Source organism: Protopterus annectens, chromosome 1.part2 (genome assembly GCF_019279795.1).
Source record: "Protopterus annectens isolate FY-2018-M chromosome 1.part2, PAN1.0, whole genome shotgun sequence".
Taxonomy (NCBI): domain Eukaryota; kingdom Metazoa; phylum Chordata; order Ceratodontiformes; family Protopteridae; genus Protopterus; species Protopterus annectens.
The window spans coordinates 902254941-902274765 of record NC_056727.1 but is presented as its reverse complement, the minus strand read 5'-3'; the positions used below and the strand labels follow the sequence as shown (position 1 = coordinate 902274765).

Below are 19825 nucleotides of genomic sequence, written 5' to 3'. Positions count from 1 at the left end.
ATGATTTTTCCAATTGCTGCTACTTTTCTGCAAAACAATGGTCAGATCTTTGCTTTTATTAAAGTACTTTCTGTGTGAGAGGCTAGCCTGAGGTCACCCCTGATCCTGGCTATTTCAGTGTCTTGTAGGCCTCCACTTGTCCAGTGGTGACTGGCTACCAAAGATCCCCCTCCAACCCCCATAAGGGACAAGCAACTGTTGGTGTCAGCTGTTCATTCCCATCCTCCCTTCTCCAGCTGTTCATTCCCATCCTCCCTTCTCCAGCTGTTTCAGTACCTGAGTCAGTATATGAACCCGAGATGTCTGGGGCATAGAGTCTGAGCACTCTACACCACAGAAATGGGGCAAGTCTGAAATACACTTCAAGTGTTAACTTTTCAGTGTTGCATTTATTTGGAATCAGGCTAAAAAAAAGATTAAAAGTCAATAAACACGTCTGAAATGGATAATAAATTATCAATGCATAATACCAAATCATGGACAATTCAAGTGTGATTGCACTGCAGTGGGGAAAAGGATATATTTCCTTACCCCCAATGTAATGTGCTTCAGTAAATCGGCTTATGCGAAAGTGCACTATCTCTGTAGTGCACTTTCGCTTAAGTGGGTTCGATCTTCTGTTTGTCAAAAAAGTGTGTTTTCGACAAACAGTAGACCTATATATATATATATATATATATATATATATATATATATATATATATATATATATACGGGACTACTTTTATTTCCCAAAAAGCCAAAATACCAACGACCACAAGATCGAGAAGAAAATCACAAAACACAGACTCACGAATTGTGTAAGTATTGTCAGGGCAAATATTCTCAGAGGAAAGGCATAATAATCACCTCTAATATTAAGAGTTTTCTGAGCAGGTAATTAGGACAACAGACAAAAAGATGTGACAAACTGACTTTAAAAAAGGCTGTATACTGGAGTGATCCCCGGGATGAACTTTCTATTTCTCATCCACTCATCAAGATTTCTCTTGAAGAAGGCCAGTGAGGTGCTCTACTTGACATGTATGGGTAGTCTATTCCAGAGCATGGGCAGTCTCTGGGTTATGAACCTGTCTCTCCAGCATGTTCTGTTGATTGTGGTAATGAGGTTGAGGTCTCTGGACCGTGTGTTGCGGATGGATTGGGATTTCTTTAGATGTAGCACTTCTAACAGAGCTGGGTCAGACATGGCTTTGTAAGTCAAGCAGAGATTGCCTCTTAGTAGACAATATGAGACAGAGAATAGCTGGAGTTTTTTGAGTCTGTCCATGTAGGACATGTTTAAGGCCTAGGATCCTCTTCATGAGGTACTTTTGTGGCCTCTCCAGCTGTTGCAGGTGTCTAGTGAGTTACATGCCAAATGGGGCATTATACTCTATGATTGGTCTAATGAGGAAATAGTAGAGAGAAATGATAACCTCTTTCTTCCTGGATGCAAAACCCCTGGTAATGAGTTGTGCCACACAGAAGGACTTTCTGACCACAGTGGCAATGTGGTTGTCGAAGGAGAGGTTGCTGACTACCTGTGTCCCCAGATCTCCTATAACTCTTTCAGTGTTCAGTGGGCTCCCATCAATGAGGTAAATAGTGGGAACCGAGTTTTTCCTAAAGGGGATGACGACACATTTTTTGGCATTAAGCTTAAGGCCATGGTTTAGACACCAGTCTTTGGTCTCAATGAGGCCTTTATGTAGGATGTCTGCATCACTTTTTTAGAGTTAATAATGGCTCCCAGGTTGCAGTAGTCTGCGAACTTGGTCAGCCAGAGTCCCTCCATGTTGGCCTGGACTTCTGAGAAGTAGATGCCAAACAGGAGAGAACCTAGGACAGATCCCTGTAGGACTCTACTCCTGAATGGTCATCAGTTTGACTTGAAGTCCGCTACTTTCATACTGTGGGTTTTATCTTAGAGCCAGTTTGCAATCCACCTAACGATATAGGGGTAGATGCCTAGTTTGGCGAGTTTATCAATAACTCCTGAGTGAGGAATGGTATCAAAGGCCTTGGCCAGATCGAGGTAGGCTGTTAGGTTAGTAACAAATTAGAAATGGAAAGGTTCACAGTATGATGACATGGATAAACCACTGACTTAAAAGAAAGAACACAGTGGGTAATGGTAAATGAGGGACAAACAGACAGACAGATAGATACTTACTTGCTGAGTGCCAGAGGAGTCTTTGCAGTGATCACCCCTGCTTAATAGTCACAGACATGACTGCAGGAAGTCTTGAAGGAAAATTATGCATTTTTGTGGACAACAAAAACACATGCAATACAGATAATACAAAAGAAGACAAAGAAAGATTGAAAATGAAATGTCAGAATTAGAGGAACAGTCTAAAACATGTCAGCTTAACTTCAATGCAAAAAAGTGGCATAAAAACAATAGTGGAAATGGTTGAGTAGTTACATCAAATGACATGGGGATAAGCAAACAATAAGCACTAGCTCCATGGTATGGCATACAGGGATAAAGTCCTGACTATGACCAAGGCAGCTAAGGTGATGCAGGCCAGAGTGGGGGAGAAATGAAGTAACTTGTGTTCCTCTGCCACAGAGAGAAGAACAGATAAATTTGTGTGACGCTCCTGTACTGAAGGGAGAAGCATCTGAAGGACTGTGCCACTCTGAGTGGAAGAGAGGTATGTGCAATATCTGTACCCCTCTGAATAACATCAGATATATTACAGTATGGACTTCTGTTGAACACCTGACTATAGCTACTATTAATAAACTGTTTTGCATATAAATGGAAATGAAAAACATAATTAAATCTTACCTTCACAAGTGCATCCCTGTCTTATCAAGCCCACCATGAGAGATGTACACTGATTACACTTTGTTGGGGTCAAAAACGACTTTACAACAAATTGATGGGCTTTAGGCTGAAAAAAAAGAGCACAACTGTAAAATTCTATGTTACATAAATGTTTCCCAAATCAATAGCATTTCTTATGTAGTGTAGACTTTCAGTACATTTTATGAGACTTAAGTACTAACACAGGTCCCTAAGTTTAAAGGAGACATACATGTTAGGGACAATTTCCAGCTAACAGATATACAGATCATGAAAAGATGAGAATGGTGTCATTTCCAAAAGACTAGACTCTGAAACACCAACATGAAAATTTGATATGGCAGCCAGTTGAACTCTAATGGTTGATGCAGAAGATCCTAAATGAAAGAGTTCTGCTAGAAAGTCTAAAATAGACTGGATAGGTGCAGTAAAGGGATCTATGTTTTTTGATGTTGCCCAAAAGGAAAAGCGTTTCCATTTGCTACTATAAATCTTCCGGGTAGAAGATTTATGAGAGGCTATCAAGATATCTCGGACCGAGCGAGATATTGAGGGAAGCCTGGCTAAGGTTGGAATCGGAGAAACCATGCTGTGAGGTTTAGAGAAGGCAGAGATTGGTGCAGGTGACCCGATTGGTGGGTTATCAGATCTGGTTCTGGGTCCAGATGCCAAGGCTGCTCCAAAAGGTAACTATGAAGAAAGGGAAACCATATCTGTCGAGGCCAGTAAGGGGAAATGAGGATCATTGTCACTCTCAAGGCGATGGCTTTCTGAATTAGTTGAGATATCAGTGTAAAGGGGGGAAAGGCATATAGAAGTCCCCGGGGCCAATCGTGGACTAGAGCGTCTCTGGTGGGATGGCCTGGTAATGGGAAGAGAGTGAAGAAGTCGTGACACTTGCTGTTTTGGGGAGTAGCAAAAAGATCGCAGCAAGGCTGGCCCCATCTTAGGAATACTTCTTCTAGAACTGATTTCTTTAGAGACCACTCGTGGGGCATGAGAATTGCTCTGCTCAATTTGTCTGCAATAATGTTGGATTTCCCGGGAATGTGCGTTGCTATCAGAAAACGCTGAGAAGAGATCGCCCATTGCCAAAGTCTGAGTGCCTCTCGACATAAAGGGTATGATCTGGTTCCGACTTGTTTGTTGATGTACCACACTACGGACATGTTGTCCGTTTGAATTGCAATAGTCCCAGTGGGAAGAGAGTCGTGAAGGGCTTGCAACGCTAAAAGCACTGCTCTCATCTCTAAGAAATTTATGTGCAAGTGGCACTCGAAAGGTTGCCACGTGCCCTGGACTGTCCTGCCCTGATAATGCCCCCCCCCACCCGATCAGGGAGGCGTCTGTTGTCAACATGGCGACTGGGGGGGGGAGAGTGAAGGGTCTTCCTCGGAGAAGTTGAGGTGATGTGATCCACCAAGACAGTTGATTCTTGCATGCTTGAGTTATCAATATGGTATGGGACATCGGGAGCTGTTGAAAGGACCATTGAGTAAACAGCTTCCATTGGAGGATCCTCATGTGAAAACGAGCTAAGGGGAGAAGGGGAATAGCTGCTGCCATGAGTCCTAGTACCTTCAACACCAGTCTGGCTTTGACTTTGTCGCATTGTAAGAGAAGGGAAACTTGGTTCCGAATGTCTGACACCCTCTGCTCTGTGAGTCTGGCTGAAAGATTCAGTGTATCTAAGGTGGCGCCTATAAAGACAATAGATTGACAAGGCGACAAAGCAGATTTTCCGAAATTTATCGAAATGCCTAGAGCTTGGCAAGATTGGATGGTGAAGTCCCTGGATAGGAGAAGCTGATGTCTGGTGGTGGCAGTAAGGAGCCAGTCGTCCAAATAAGGAAACACCTGGAATCCTTGACGTCTCAAGTGAGCCGCGACCACTGCCATGCATTTGGTGAACACACGGGGGGCTGTAGTGAGACCAAAGGGCAGGGCCCTGAACTGGTAGTGACTGGCTCCCAGCCTGAAGCGGAGATATCTCCTGGAGCGTCTGTTCATTTTGATGTAGTAGTACGCGTCCTGAAGATCTATCAAGCACATCCAATTGTCCTGACCCAAGAAGGGTAGAATGGACTGTAGCGTGACCATCCGGAATTTTGTTTTCTTGACAAACTTGTTTAAGTAGCTGAGATCCAGTATGGGTCTCCAGTCCCCTGTTTTCTTTGGTACCAAAAAGAATTTGGAGTAGATTCCGGATCCTTGCTGGTCTGCCGGGACTGATTGGATAGCTCTTTTTGATAGCAGCTTTGAAATTTCTAATGCTGCTTGTTCCCTTAGACCAGGTGGAACATCTGGAAGGGATCTTTTTGGTTGGGTTGGGATGTGAGTGAAGGGAATTTTGTAACCCTTGGATATGATCGACTGTACCCATTTGTCTTGAGTAAGGGAAAGCCAGGCTTTTGGGTACAGTGATAACCTTCCCCCGACTGCCTCCGAAGGTGGACAGCCGGGCAGCCCCTCAGGGGTGCTGAAAGGGTTTGTCAGAGAACATTTCTCTGCTACCCTGGTTTTGCGGACCTCCTCTGCCTCTAGGGCGGCGTCTATTATTATTCCCCCCTCTGCCTCTAGAGGGGAATCGGCCTTGTGCGTCAGATGAGACTCCCTGGGATTGTTTGCGGAAACACATCTTTCCTCCCCTTTGACCTTTGGAATAGGGTCTAGAAGGGGTAGAAAAACGGACTCCTACAGCAGAGAGAGTCTTACCTTCTACCTCGCACCTGGTCAACGTATCCTTCACCTGTGGACCAAACAAGGATGATCCATCAAAGGGAGAATTGGTGAAGGACGCCTTGAAAGGGTCCGCAAAGTTGCATAGCCGCATCCAGGCGTAACGTCGTAAGGCAACACCTGTGCCTGCGGCTCTACTCGCCCCATCTGCTGCATATGAGACCAGCCGCATGGAGGAGATAACGATGGAATTTAGGGTTGCCAACTGGGAGTTCATTGTGTCTTTGAGCCCCTCAGCTGTAGGCTCCTTTATCAGTTCACCCATATCCTTGAGTAAATCTCTCTGGAGACGAGTGAAGTGGCATAAGTAGTTCAGCGACCGCATTAAAAAGGTTGCTGATGAGAACATCCGCTTGCCATACCCGTCCATGGTCCTAGATTCCTTATTAGGAGGATGGACAGGAACCGAAGGATCAGCTAACTCCTTCTTTGTGGCCGCAGCCACCACCATGGCATCAACAGGGACATCTTTGGATAAAAACTCTTTGTCTCTGGGGGCAGTAATAAATTTGGATGGTCTCCTCGGGGTGGGTTCCACTGAGTCAGGAGCCGTCCAAGCCTTCCTTGCCACCACTTCCATAAGGGGGTCAAAGGGAGGGGACACCCAGGAGGTAGAAGGGCAAGAACCAAACGCCTCAAGATACACTGACTCATCCTCCGAAGGGTTAAGGGCTGGCCAGTTCCCCCTCTGTTTCAGGATCTCAAGGATGTCAGCAAAGGAGACATTCTCAGAGGGGGATCGAGGGGACCCTTCGGATTCCTCTAAGTCAGTGTCAGAGGTGATAGACTCAGGGGAGTCAATGTGCTTCCTCTTGCACTGCTTCTTCCTTGGGGGATCTCCTGCAGGGTCAGGAGAGGCCTCGGAAGAGGAGGAAATTCCCAATGGGGAATCTTGAGGAGTTGGCTCTCTGCGGTCTGAGACAAGGGGGTGAGTAATCACCGCAGGCACTGTAGATGGAGGGGCTGAAGGAGCTGACTGTGGGACAGAACCTGGTTCTAGCATGCTCCGCATGACCTCGAAGGCACCCCTGTCAGGCAAGGCCCGAGGCCCCCGTTCCGAAGAGACAAGGACCTCCCCCGGCATCAACAGAGACGGCTCCGAAGCCGATGTCGGAGCCGAACTCACCAACGCCGAAGCCCCGAGAGGGAGAGCAGGGTCGGACAAGGGTCCGATGCCACTCGCCCCCCCGGAGCCGACGAGGGAAGCTCGGCACCGAGATCCCTCCAAAGAGGAGATCGGAGCAGACGACGGAGCCGAAATGGAAGGTATCGGATCCGATGCACCGACAGTCATGGCTCCGACAAGCCTTGGCTCCGAACTCAAAGGAGTCGGAGGAGGAATGTTTTGGGGAATGGGAATAGCCACTGACTGATGAGTCGGGCTATGCAGCATGCAGCATTTGGGCCAGTGCCTCGGACTTGAGAAGTCTACTCACTACCCTTTGCAAGTCATGGTCTGATAATCTGGAAGACCGTGAGGAATGAGTTTTGTGACTTCGTTCCGAAAGAAGAGGGGATCCTGGCGCCGAATGCACGGATCCGATAGAGGGGGATCTGGACCTCTTTCTCGATTGTGGCTCCGATAAGGGTATCGGAGCCGACAAAGTTTTATCAGCCTCGGCTCCAGCCGGAGCTGAGGTAACAGTATGAGGCTTAGAAACATCGGCTCCAGCCAGAGCCGATGTCGAAGCCGACTTAGACTTCTCAGCAGTCGACTCTGGAGCAGGAGCCGAATGTTTGGAAGTTCTTGAAGGCTTCCCCGACACAGATTGAGTCGGGGGGCCTTCAGGCTTTAATAAGCCCCGTAAGATAAGCTTATTCTTGCGTTCCTGCAAGACTCTAGGGCTAAACCCATGACAAAAAGCACAAGAGTCCTGCAGGTGCAAAGGCCCCAGGCAATACACACAAGAAGTGTGACCGTCTGTCAGAGACATTTTCTGACAGCAGGAGTCACACTTCTTGAAGCCTGAGACCTTGTCTTTAGACATAGTAAAAAAGAGAGCCTAACACACACAAACACACTCCAGACACTCTCTTTAGAAAAATATTAAAATAAATTATTAAGGTTAAGCCACAAACACACACACACACACGCCCTTACAAAAAACTAATTTAGTAAAGGACTAGGGAGAGGGAAGGGCCGAAAGCCTAGAACAAGGGAAAAAAAGGGAAGGGGGCTCGACAAACAGGGGTCGATGTATCTAAATCTTTAATTAAACTAAAAGGATATGTATCAAAAATAAAAAAGGGGGTTATTAGAAATACCTAAAGGTAAAATTGAACTAACCTGCCTGAGCCGGTAGAAAACGCACCTCGTCAGCTATAGCGGCAAACGAGATCTGAGTAGTTACCGCCTAGCATTGTGGGATATAGGGGAGCCTCGAGCCGGTGGAATTAGCTCTCGAGCTTTAGTATTGGCCGAGTCGGAGCCGAAGATCGGCTCCGAACCCATCCAGCAAGAATGAAGGCGAGATTGACAACTTAACATCAGCTGTTAACTGAACAAATGAATATGTACCCTGTTTATGAGCCTGAATTTTGTCTTGGCACTGCTGTAACCCTAAAACTTAATTCCTCTCTGGACAGAAACTGGTCAAATCAGGGTGTACAATAACACATGAAGGCTAAGTGCTATCAAAACGTCCAAGGGTATGGACTGAAGGCTAGTACCACCATACTCAACAATGAGCACCTGGGAGTATGGGGTAACAGCTAGTAATCCTATACTCTTTGGTGGGATACTACTTAAGAGAAGTTTGATGCCTTCATAGTGCAACACATCAAGTGATCGGCACATTATAAGGGTGGGATTTTTCCTCTTTCCTCAGTAGCAAATGTAACTTTGGTGTGAGAACAGTAAGGTGGGCTAGTACCTCCCAATGGGGCTGTATCTCACATGTAAAATTTTGTGGTGTACATGTGTACATTTCATGAAGTTTTTGGATTTGAAATAATAAACTTGCTGAGGTGGGATGCAATGAAATTGCCTAGAAAAAGTCACATCATATTTCAGCTACCCATGTTACACTTGGATAAGTGTGACAAAATCCTACAAGCTACATTTTTTTCCTTTTTAACAGTTCACCTTTTCCGACTGCCAGTTGACACAGATCATGCCACAAAATCCTTAATTAAGTTCAAAAAGAACTATACAAATTAGTTATTAACAATAATGCTGAACTGGATACACTCTTGAAACCTTTATACTAAAAACTTATCTTAAACAAAGCAATAATTCATCCATTCTTGTGCCGCTCTTACTCTAATCATGTAGTTTACAAGGCCTTTCTAAACTTACAAAATTCTTATTCCTATTTTTGTAACTTCAAGAACTAGAAGATGTCATAACATTAACCACTATTCTTACGTCAAATTAAATTCACACAATTTCCTGCATGTGCTTGATGCATTCCAATTTCCTGCATGTGCTTGATGCATTCCAATTTCCTGCATGTGCTTGATGCATTCCAATTTCCTGCATGTGCTTGATGCATTCCAATTTCCTGCATGTGCTTGATGCATTCCAATTTCCTGCACGTGCTTGATGCATTCCAATTTCCTGCATGTGCTTGATGCATTCCTTTTTATTTTAAACAACTCAATCTCATATCATATAACAAAAGGATTATTGCATTATTCATAAATCTGAAAAATGGCCCATATTTCCCTTGTCCAGTCTTTATGATTATGTTCTATGCATCCATAATTTATATTATTGAGCACCATAAGGCATCTACACTCTCCATGCCACATTATACATAAAAGCAAGATCAGTTAGTCTAATTGGAATCACGTACCCATATCTAATATTTTATTCATGACCACTAACAATATGATCAGTGCTTTTTTTCAACAATCCAACATGACTTTAATCAGTTATTGGGTATCAGGCAATCCAAAGCTTATCCTGTTGCTGTATGTCAGTTTAATGCTGAACTTTACATTCCAGCTTTCTTCATTGCTCCCGCCAAAATATTCAAAACCTATATTTCTGTACTTATCAATTCCTCACTCAAATAATGTGATCCAACTAAGTATTCTGCTACTGCAGTGAAATAAATCATACTTCACAAATTCTGCATGCACACACAACACACAAAACGTTTTGCTTATCTTAGGAAGTTAGTGGTGTAGTAAAGATGCAGGACATTATCTTCCTTGTTTCAGTATATAAAATGATCTGCATTTCACTTTGTTGTGTCTTTCGGCTTTTCCCGGTTAGGGGTCACCACAGCAGAACTCCGGTCTTCTAATGATTGGTAGTTGATTTTTACATGCTGAGTTACCAGCCCTGATACACAACCTTCAACGAAGGTACGCCCATTCACGCATGTCTCCACGCAGAAGACGCTCTAGCTGAGAATCGAACCGGACAGCGTCTTACTGTGAGGCGACAACGCTACCGCAGCACCATGACTAATAATCTCTGTTCTTTGTATTCTGCAGGATTTTCAATGGATGTGCTGACTATTGCATCAAACTATTAAGTATGCTTTTGAATATAAAATATACATCTTTACATAATTAAATATAGTCCTTCTTCCTTTCTTAAACTTCAACTTTCTTGTCACCAGTTCTGTTGGTGTAGTGGCCTGAGCGTCTACTGGAGCTGTTGTTCAGAAGGACAAAAATGATAAGAATTATCCTGCTACCCTCTCCTTAGGAGGGAGGGGGGTTCATATTAATGGGCATACCCTCCATGCTGGAATCCCTGGTGGAGACAGAGGATTCCTCGAGGGAGTGCCATCTCAACAGGGCTGGGGCAATTGAAAACATCATCCACTGAGACATGGCTATACTTTATAATGACCTACAAAGCACCAACCCATGGATAGTAAAGGACGTGCATAAGGGATGCATGGCTTAAAAAAAAAAAAAAAAGACCCATGGTTTCCAGACAACGACACCGCATTCCCAGCTTACACCCCCTTTGTCACATAACAACTAAGCTGCTACTTGAAAGTGGGTTGCGTGGGAGAGTTAGGTCTTTATCCTTCTCAGCCACTGAAGCAAGTAACCTAGCAAATCTGAAAGGATAGAGCTCCTCATTGCTACAGAATGAATGGATGAGTTCAACTCAGGGAGGCTTGATGGTCAGCATGTCGGAGGGGGAAAAGCATTGAAAAAAAAGTGCAGTTAACAATAGAAGATAATTACAAATTAAGGGAAAATTTGTTTCTCCAGTGATCAAAATGTACCACATTTCCTGATCTTATGAAGACTAAATTTTAAAGAAGCAGACTGGTAAAGCAAGGTATTATAACAGTTCTTAACAGTTGTAAAACTGTGGTACTATGGTGTTAAATCAGTCAAAGAAAAATGCTGACTTGCAGTGTAACATACTGGAGATGCAAAATCCTTTGCAAACAGGGCAGGAGCAGACATTAATAAAAATGAGGAGGTCAAAATAAATATTTCCTTAGCTTTGATCTGTTCCTACTAATTCTTTACCTTCAGTTATAACAGTAAAAAAAATCTCTTCCACAATGAAACACCAGGTTCAACTGTCTTGTTAGTAATTATTATATACTTTATGGACATGTGGCACCTTGCATTTTTTTCTTAACACGTTTCTCTTTAATTTGATTTCATATGTACACATGTACAAAGCAGCTGATATAACTACTAAAGCTCTGTAAGTCAATATATCCTATACCTTTGGTGCACAGAGGCCTGGCCCACTGTAAGGTGCTCTCATAGTTGGCGTATGCACTGGGCGCAAAGGATGATCAGTAACCTAAAAAAAAAAAAAAAAGAGTAAGAGAAATGATAATGGATTAAAATAATGTAAACTGTAATAAATGAAAGAATGAGCAGCAACATCCATAAATACAGCACTGTGGATAATTAATAGCAAGTCATTATTAAAAAAAGTCAGTATAAAATTTTGCAATATAGTTCAGTGCTTTACTTGCTTTAAACCAAGAAAGTAACATTTAATAAACATCATTCATCAGACCAAAATAGTAAATTCCATAAAGATATTCAATAAAAATGCTAAACTGATGACACTAATGCATACAAATTTCATCTCTCCATGAGTGTATCTTGCAGTCCTAACCTCAGCAAGTTGCATCTCTGTAAATGCAAACCAAGTTTCTGTAGCATTTTACATGCACTGTAACCTGTAAAAAAAACAAAGCATTGCACTTCTGCATTATAACTGCAGCTGTACTTTATGATACACATAATTTGCATCTATATTTGTTTCTTTCCCATTTCTGGTAAGAAGACACCTCTATCTTTATTGTCCACCAATTCTCCAAACTGAATGAATGGATAAAACTGCAAATTTATAAATGGAGAAAAATACAGTATGAGGAATGTAAGAGGATGTGTGACCATGGACATGATATTGACACTATACCTCAAGTGGTTCTATTTCACTGGTTGTAGAAGGAGACCTGGATCGAGAATGAAGCTGGGATTTGGCCTCTTCATCCCGAGAAGGTGTGTTAGAAAGTGCAAAATTTTCAACTGAATCAATCTAGAGGAGAAGAGCAAGGCAGAAATGACTTATTAAAAATGCACACATTCTATATTAAACAACCAGGCCTGATTTGTTGCTTATAAATGAAGTTAATGCCATCTCTGAGCACTGTTTTACTAAAACAAGCAATTATATATATATATATATATATATATATATATATATATATATATATATATATATATATATATATATATATATATATATATATATATATATAATGTTAATTAAATGGAATGCACAAGCATCAGGCATTCTGCAAAGTAAAATTAATGGAACAAGATGCTTGCCAGAGCAATTATTAGACAAAGCTTTGCTAGCTTTCACATATCAAAAGCCAAGTTCAGCTACTTGCAGCATGCAGCTATTAAAAGAAGCAGAACTGTAAATCCACCCTAGTCTAACAAGTTTCCCAGAAAGTTTATTCACAAAAGCAAAATATGTATTTTTCCTAGGAAGCTTTTCATGCTAACTCACTGCCAGCATCACATGATTATAAGACAATATTTCACATTTTCTGCAGGCCATGCTGCAGTGTTACACTATCACGGTTTTAGTAAAGTAGACTAATAAATGTTTACAGTGACTAAGGACTTAAAGAATCAAGACTACATGATCCCTGTCAGGCCAAAGGACTTGGGGCTCCAAAAGAGAGACTCAAGAAAGTAATGTCAACAGAGTAAAAGAACAGTGAAGAACAGTATTATTCCAGTAGGACAACACAGCTGGTAATTACCATGATGAGGCAGCAAATACAGTCTCCAGGGCAATCGAACATATACCCAAATCACAGCCTGGTTCACTTTACATCTTGACCATATTAGGCTTGTACAATACACTCTTTGGAATAAACAATGTGAGTTAAAGGACAAGTGGGACAGAACACAAAAAGACTTGGTGGCTCAGCAAACCATGTAATAAAAACAGTGAAGTCAAATTCAGTTCCTGTATGAATTATGCAGGACTGAACAATTTTAGTATAAATGTGCTGCTTCTGGACAGGTATAAATGAAAATCTCTCTTCTCTCTATTTCATTCACAGCACAGTCTTAAGGAAAAGTAATGAAAAAAAAAAAGAGTAGCTTGAATTTCATGTTATTCTTTTTCTTCAGTGGATGTGAATGCAAAAGATTTGTTCCATACCAGTGGTCCTGATCATTGCCAGCACCTAAAAGATGCAGTGCTGAAGTGAATCTACCATTAGTCAAATGAGATGCATTTTACTGTATTTACTCCAAACCCTTGCAAAGTTTAAAATTTCAAACAGAACTACAAGAAATACTTAGAAAATCTTGTACAAATTGTAACAATGGAAAGCTTAATTATTTGTAAAAACAATTTGTAAAAAAACATGCCTAAATTCAAAACTAAAAAATGTCAAGTAGGCATACTCACACAGGAGAGTGACAGCAATGTAGATAAATGCTCCAGCATTCCCTGAGTAATCAAGTGGAGAACATATGGAGGGGTAATCCGCATTTGCTGAAAACATACATAGGTCTGTGTGTTTATTATAAGTTAAAAGTGGTTGGAGGATCCTGAACATTTATTTAGTTTATTTGTTTGAGTGTTTTCATGAAGCAAAAGTCTTGAAAAAATGTGACACAGGTTCAAATGGAAATATGAAGACATAAATGCTTAGAAGAGCAGCTTGCCAAAAAAGTGTGTGCATGCAGGTCAAAAGGTGGAAATCCACATTCAAAAGAACTGTAAAGTACAACATGTTGGAATAATAGCTTTCTACCATAGTGGCAACTCTGTCCATAATATCATGGAATGTAAATGCCTTACAGGTAAAGGCAAAAAGCAGTGAGTACTGAATTATATTAAGATATGTAGGATGCAAAAAGTAATGTTGCATGAGAAATATCTGGATACAAATGAGCGCATGAATTTGACAAAAAGGATTTCAGGGTGGAAATTCAGCAGAACATCAGGGACAAAGGAAAAGGAGAGTAATAATATTGCTTGGTAGAAAGGTTCCAATTGTGATACAAGAAGGGAAAAAAAACAGTAACAGTAGATTTGCGGTAGTAAGTGTGACGCCCAAGCACTGGCTCAGTAATCAAGGAGCCTCAATCCTCACCACTAACACCAGTGAGGGGCGTGCACATTGGGGGATAACAAGTACACACACAGTAAAGTACAATTTCCCTAAAGAGCACACAGAAATCACAGTCAGTCTGAGGCTGGTTTCTCCGTTTCTCTCCAGATCCCCAATAAGATTCTCCAATGGCACAGCTATATGGTTCAGATCTCAGCCTAGTGGTCAAGCTAAAACCTCCAGCACCCTCACTGTCCAACCAGTGCTTCTTGTCCCTGCCCAAGTAGCTAACACACACACACTTTAAGATTTGATTTATATAGAAACACACAGACACTCATGGGGAAGGCTGGCACAGGTTCTCCAGCTGTGCCCTCTTTCTGCCCAGACTATAAGGTAGTACCAACTGCCACCAAACACTAATATCAGCTACTATAAAGCCCCTCCCAAAGGGTGACCAATTTCACTGTGTAATATTACTGTTATCAAAATAGTAAGTGTGCTGAACAGAAGACTATTGGAGTGGCTTGGACAGTATCACCAAATACATGCAATGCACTGTAAGAGCTTAAATTATCTCTACACAAAACAGCCACAGTTGAAAGGTTTAAAAATATTTAATAATAAATAATAAAAACACAAGACAAATCTCAATTCAACACAGTACTAATCAAGAGTTCACAAATCACAGGAACTTTAAAACAACATAAATATAGAAAACAGCTAGACTAATCTGGCTAAATTCCTATCTAACTCTAAGAGAAACTATGTCCTAAATAACTTTACTTACAAGGCAAAGTGCTGGTGAGTTGTTGTCAGTATCAGACAAAATCCAAAATGCTCAATCTTTCTCTCTGAGAAAGTCTTAAATTGACAATACCCACTACTGTGGAGTCATTACACATTACATCATTTTTATCACTACTCCTTTAGTTCCCAGGCTAACAGAAACTCAAAATTTATATTTCTTTGTAAGCTGTACATGGCCACGAAGCCAGAGCAATAAAAGACACTTTTACATGTAAAATCTAGTAATTATCTCTGTCAAAATAATAGAAAGAATTTGCTAGCCCAGACATCCTGTCTCCAAACTTGAAATCAAACACAGTTGTAATTCTTTACTGAATAGCTTTCTTCCAGCAGGGTGCACTGTGGTTACATTTTTGAAGTTCAGCATATAACACAGTTTTCTTACATTTAGTTTTCTTACATTTGTAAAAACAAGCCTGTGGATTATATTAATATTTACAATAATATAGAATTATCTACAAAATTATATCTAGGTAGGGTGGCAGCCTTCACAGTAAGGGACTACTGGCAAGGGAGGAGGATTATGCTGGCAAGTATTTATATTCTACCAAAAACTGCTATTCTGTAAATTAAAAATAATATGGGAGATTTCAGCACAACTGTTTAATTTTTATATTATTACATTGCACCTTTATCTCAGCTTTTATTGGTGCCTGATCTGATGTAGTTATTTGATGGGTCTCAGCATTTTTCAATTAAATATGCAAAGTCCTTTGAAATATAATTTCTATACAATTTAGCACCGTTATCATTGTTTGGGGAATAATATCTAAAGTTTGAATCAATTCCTGCTATTAAATTAACATATTCCATCCCAAATATTATTACATATTTGTTAAGAATGTACCCTTCATGTAATATAGTTCCCCTTTTATGTCCCCCTGATAAATCCTTACTATCCTTGCAAATCAGATTCCAGTTCCAACTCACAAATATTATTTACTAATGAAAGCTTATTATATCTCCCAAAATTCTTCGAAGCTCTACAATAGTTTTACGTGGAATACAAATACCTGCCAGCATAATCCTAATCCCTTGCCAATAATCCCAATATGTACTTAGTGTCACAAATCTACCATTATTGTCTTTTCTTCTTCTTCCCTCACTATTGGACCTCCTTTTGCAATTGGTATTATTACTCCCATTTTCCTTTGTCCCTGACACTCTGCTGAATATCCATCATTAAATGCTTCATTTGTCACATTCCCGTGCTCATTTCTATCCAAATAAATCTCATGTAACATTGCTATTTACACCCTACATATCTTAATATAAGTGCATGCTCTCTGCTTTTTGTGTACACCTAAAAGTCCATTTACATTTCATGTTAATATTGATAAATTTGCCATTCTGTTAATAACCTATTACTTCCACATTAATAGATCCACATGCTTTGAAGCCTTATTGGAGGCCAGATCTCAGAACAACTGCCTGGGTTGGATATGAAGGATGGTTGAGGAGGCTTGGTTGCTGTAGGGCTGGGCTGGCAGGTCCTCACTGGCCATGTCTCACTGTCTGACAAGTCTCTTATAAGTAGTGTCAGCACACTGGAAAGTATAGCCTAAGAAAAGTTAGGTGTGAACACAGTAAGATGTTGCAGACATCTCCACTCCAACTCCAGGATGCCACAATCCACTTCCTCTTTCCAATCTGCTGGGTGATCCAAACTAGGAGATAATACTGGACTAAAGCTGCAACACCTCCCCTTCTCTCCCTGCACCAGCTCCAAAATGGGGGGCTGAGTACCAGGGTTGGGAAATGCAGTAACAGGTGGGGCGTCTTACAGTCAAATGGCAGCACCACAAACAAAAAAACTCTTCAGCAAAATATCTAGAGTCCAAAATGGCTAGGTAGATACTGGGGAATTGAAACAGTTCAGCCCAATGCCCAATTCAGACAAAGCTAGGCTTCCACTTCCAGGGAGATAGTCAAGCTTGCTAAAAACATTTATGAAAATAAAACTGGCATAATTAGGCTCACTGTGTCATGTGGTCATCAACACCTTGCTGCCATACACCAATATTTGGCAGAGGTACCTGCACATTCAAAGAAGTCCCTATCGTTCTGTCAGCCTCCAGAAGGGTTTTGGGGATGGCTGTGCTACTGACAGGTGTCCATTTAAATTTCAAGTATCTTAAGTGTGATCTCCTAGAACACATTTTTAATGTACTAAGGGGAATATATACTAAATCTGGAAATGCAATATAGAAGTATTCTCCATGATGGAGCAATGCTGTATCAGTAAAATGCAGTGAGGATGTGGGTAAGCATAACTCCCCACATCAGAGGAATTCAGTACAATGAAGCCCCTTTCCAAAAATGTTTTTGGGGTATAATGGCAAGTTGCAAAAGTTGCTTTTTTGAGCAAAAAAAGTTTAATTTTCAAAGTGTCAGGACATGCTATATTAAGCCTTGTATTTCTGATAGTGAAAACCACTGACATTAGGCTATAGGCTCACCAAATGATGCCTCCATGGAACCAGAGTCTTCAGGCCGGTGTGAGACTGATCACATCTTTGTGGTCTAATATATCCTGCCAACTTCAGTGGCTACAACTTTCCTGAGATTTTCCATAGCACATTTCCTTGCCTTTTCAGGCCCAAAATAGGATGGAGCCTCAACCAAAAAGATTCAGGGATTAGTGCTAACTTTCCTAGATACAGTAACTTATTTTGCTCCAGAAGGCTTTTTAAGTTTTTAGCTCTAGTTTTGAGCACAAATCGAAACAAGAACACGTTTTGCTCTTATTGATACTTGCTCTGGCAGAAAAGGCAATTAAGATGGAATTCCTTTACTGAAATTTGTCATTCACAAAACCACTTAAGTTTTTTCTGGGTCACCATCAGCCTTGGAAAGAGAGTTGAGGGAGACAGTCTAGAAAACTAATGCACTTCAGCACAAAATGCACAACAAAAGCTAAAACAATTTAGCAGAACTATTAGAAGAAAAATTAGAAGGTGATTACTGCTCTGGAAGATTTCAGGTAGTGCAGCATATCGACATGCAAATGCTTTGATCACAGCAAAAAGAAACAAAAATGACAAGAACAAGGACTGCACTCCCCTTTCTATTAAGCAGCAGTCTGACATATCATAGTTGAAGAAGAGGCCAGTCTGAGCTTTGCAAGTCAGGTCAGATGGACAGATGCCCCACCCATGGTGAATTCCCACTCATAATGACTACTACAGTAGTGATCCATATGATAAACATATAATATGCTTCTTAATGTTGAAGTGCACTGTGAGGAGTTTCACATTTGCAAGACAAAGCTTCAGCCAGTTTCAAAATGAAGAGTTTATCACGGAAGCTAAAAACTCCTCCAAGATTTAAGCATCTGCTGCCTTGTATGAAATAAAGGAGAGAGAGAATGTGCAAAATCTGTGAAACAGTGATAGCTTAGTTGAGCTTCTTTAATAATGCTCCTAAATGAAACATATAAATGATGAAGAGCAATGTAGACAAGATGCAAGAATGAGGCACTCAGATGAACAGAGAATAAATCTAGGGTGCCATATTGATGGTATCCATATTAATTCCCCACCCAACATAAACCAGTCAACAAGCAACCACAACAATGTTGAAAATCCTGGTCATCAAGTGGCCACATGCCAGGAAAAGAACATGCTAACTTATACAGTTAATTTTAAAATAAAATAACGAAGGAAACATTTCCACAAGATGGGGGCAACCCCCTGTACCCCCAGTGATACATACATGTCTATGAGTGGGTGCATTCAGTTGTAAGCCTTTGTGTGTGTGTGTCTGTGTATATATATATATATATATATATATATATATATATACACACACACACACACAATATATATATATATATATATATATATATATATATATATATATATATATACAGACACACACACACACACACACACACATATAGAAATAGATATAGGCACAAATATTGATCACATATATATAGATACACAGACAGATATAAATATAGATATAAATACATACAGGCTTACTACTTGAATTATCAGGTGCCACTTCCTCATGGTGCAATATCCCAGGGTAACCACACAAATAGACAGCAACATCATATTCCAGAATGCCACTAAGGCTTGAATATTAAAACTAAGGGTGCTGACCCAGGAACAAGTGATACTGTGAGTCCTGCAGGGGGCATCAGATCAGTGTGCTGGGACCTGATGTTGCTATCAGTGTGGTCACCCAAACATGCTGCACCTTAGTATGACATCACCCAACATTTCAATACTAATTGTGTATTCGTCTCTGTATCTATACACGTGTGTGTGTGTATTTGTGTGCATATATCTAAATATATTTCTACAGGCATGCCCGCGAGCACACACACACTACATATGTATCTTTTTACTACTCCTCAGACCAAACTCAGAGAAAGGGAAGCTGTCTTAATATTCCAGTGCATCACCGGCAATACTGGATGAATAGCTCCTTTGGTAAGTGGGACTCAATCAATGAGAAAGGACATCAGACACACGCACACACACACACACACACACACACACACACACACACACACACACACACACACACACACACAAGCAAACAGGGTAGCAAACTCAAATCAAAGTATGAATGAAACAATTGTAACACTTTAGATGACAACATACAATATCTGCCCAGACTTTCTGACCACTATGTCAAATGCTAATGAAAGAGATCACAGAGGTCTTAAGATGGCAAAAAAAATTAACACCATAAAGTCTGGAGATTAGTAAAAAAAACTGACCTGAACTGACTCCATATTAAAATAGTGTCATAAACCAGAATAAAACTGATAAAAAAGTTCATAAGCTGACTAGCAGGTGTCTAGCTGAAGGTAGACAACCTCCTCAACCAAACCTCCTGAGAAGATAAGGTTTGAAATGAGTCTATGGTTTCCACGATTATCCCTCTCCAACATTACTTTGAGAAAGAACTAGCTTCTCCCTTAAGTAGT

General features: G+C 40.9%; 1 protein-coding gene across 2 annotated transcripts in view; it reads right to left on the bottom strand.

Moving 5' to 3' along the window:
* The window catches only part of CDC42BPA (CDC42 binding protein kinase alpha), a 3351611-nt gene that overhangs the window by 659320 nt on the left and 2672466 nt on the right, over positions 1-19825 (bottom strand). For both annotated transcript variants that reach the window (XM_044059574.1, XM_044059584.1), the window contains exons 23-25: positions 11904-12023; positions 11193-11273; positions 2780-2885 (exon numbers count right to left, since the gene is read on the bottom strand). In XM_044059574.1, coding sequence (XP_043915509.1) covers positions 2780-2885; positions 11193-11273; positions 11904-12023 — 307 coding nt within the window. The remainder of the gene's footprint in view (positions 1-2779; positions 2886-11192; positions 11274-11903; positions 12024-19825) is intronic.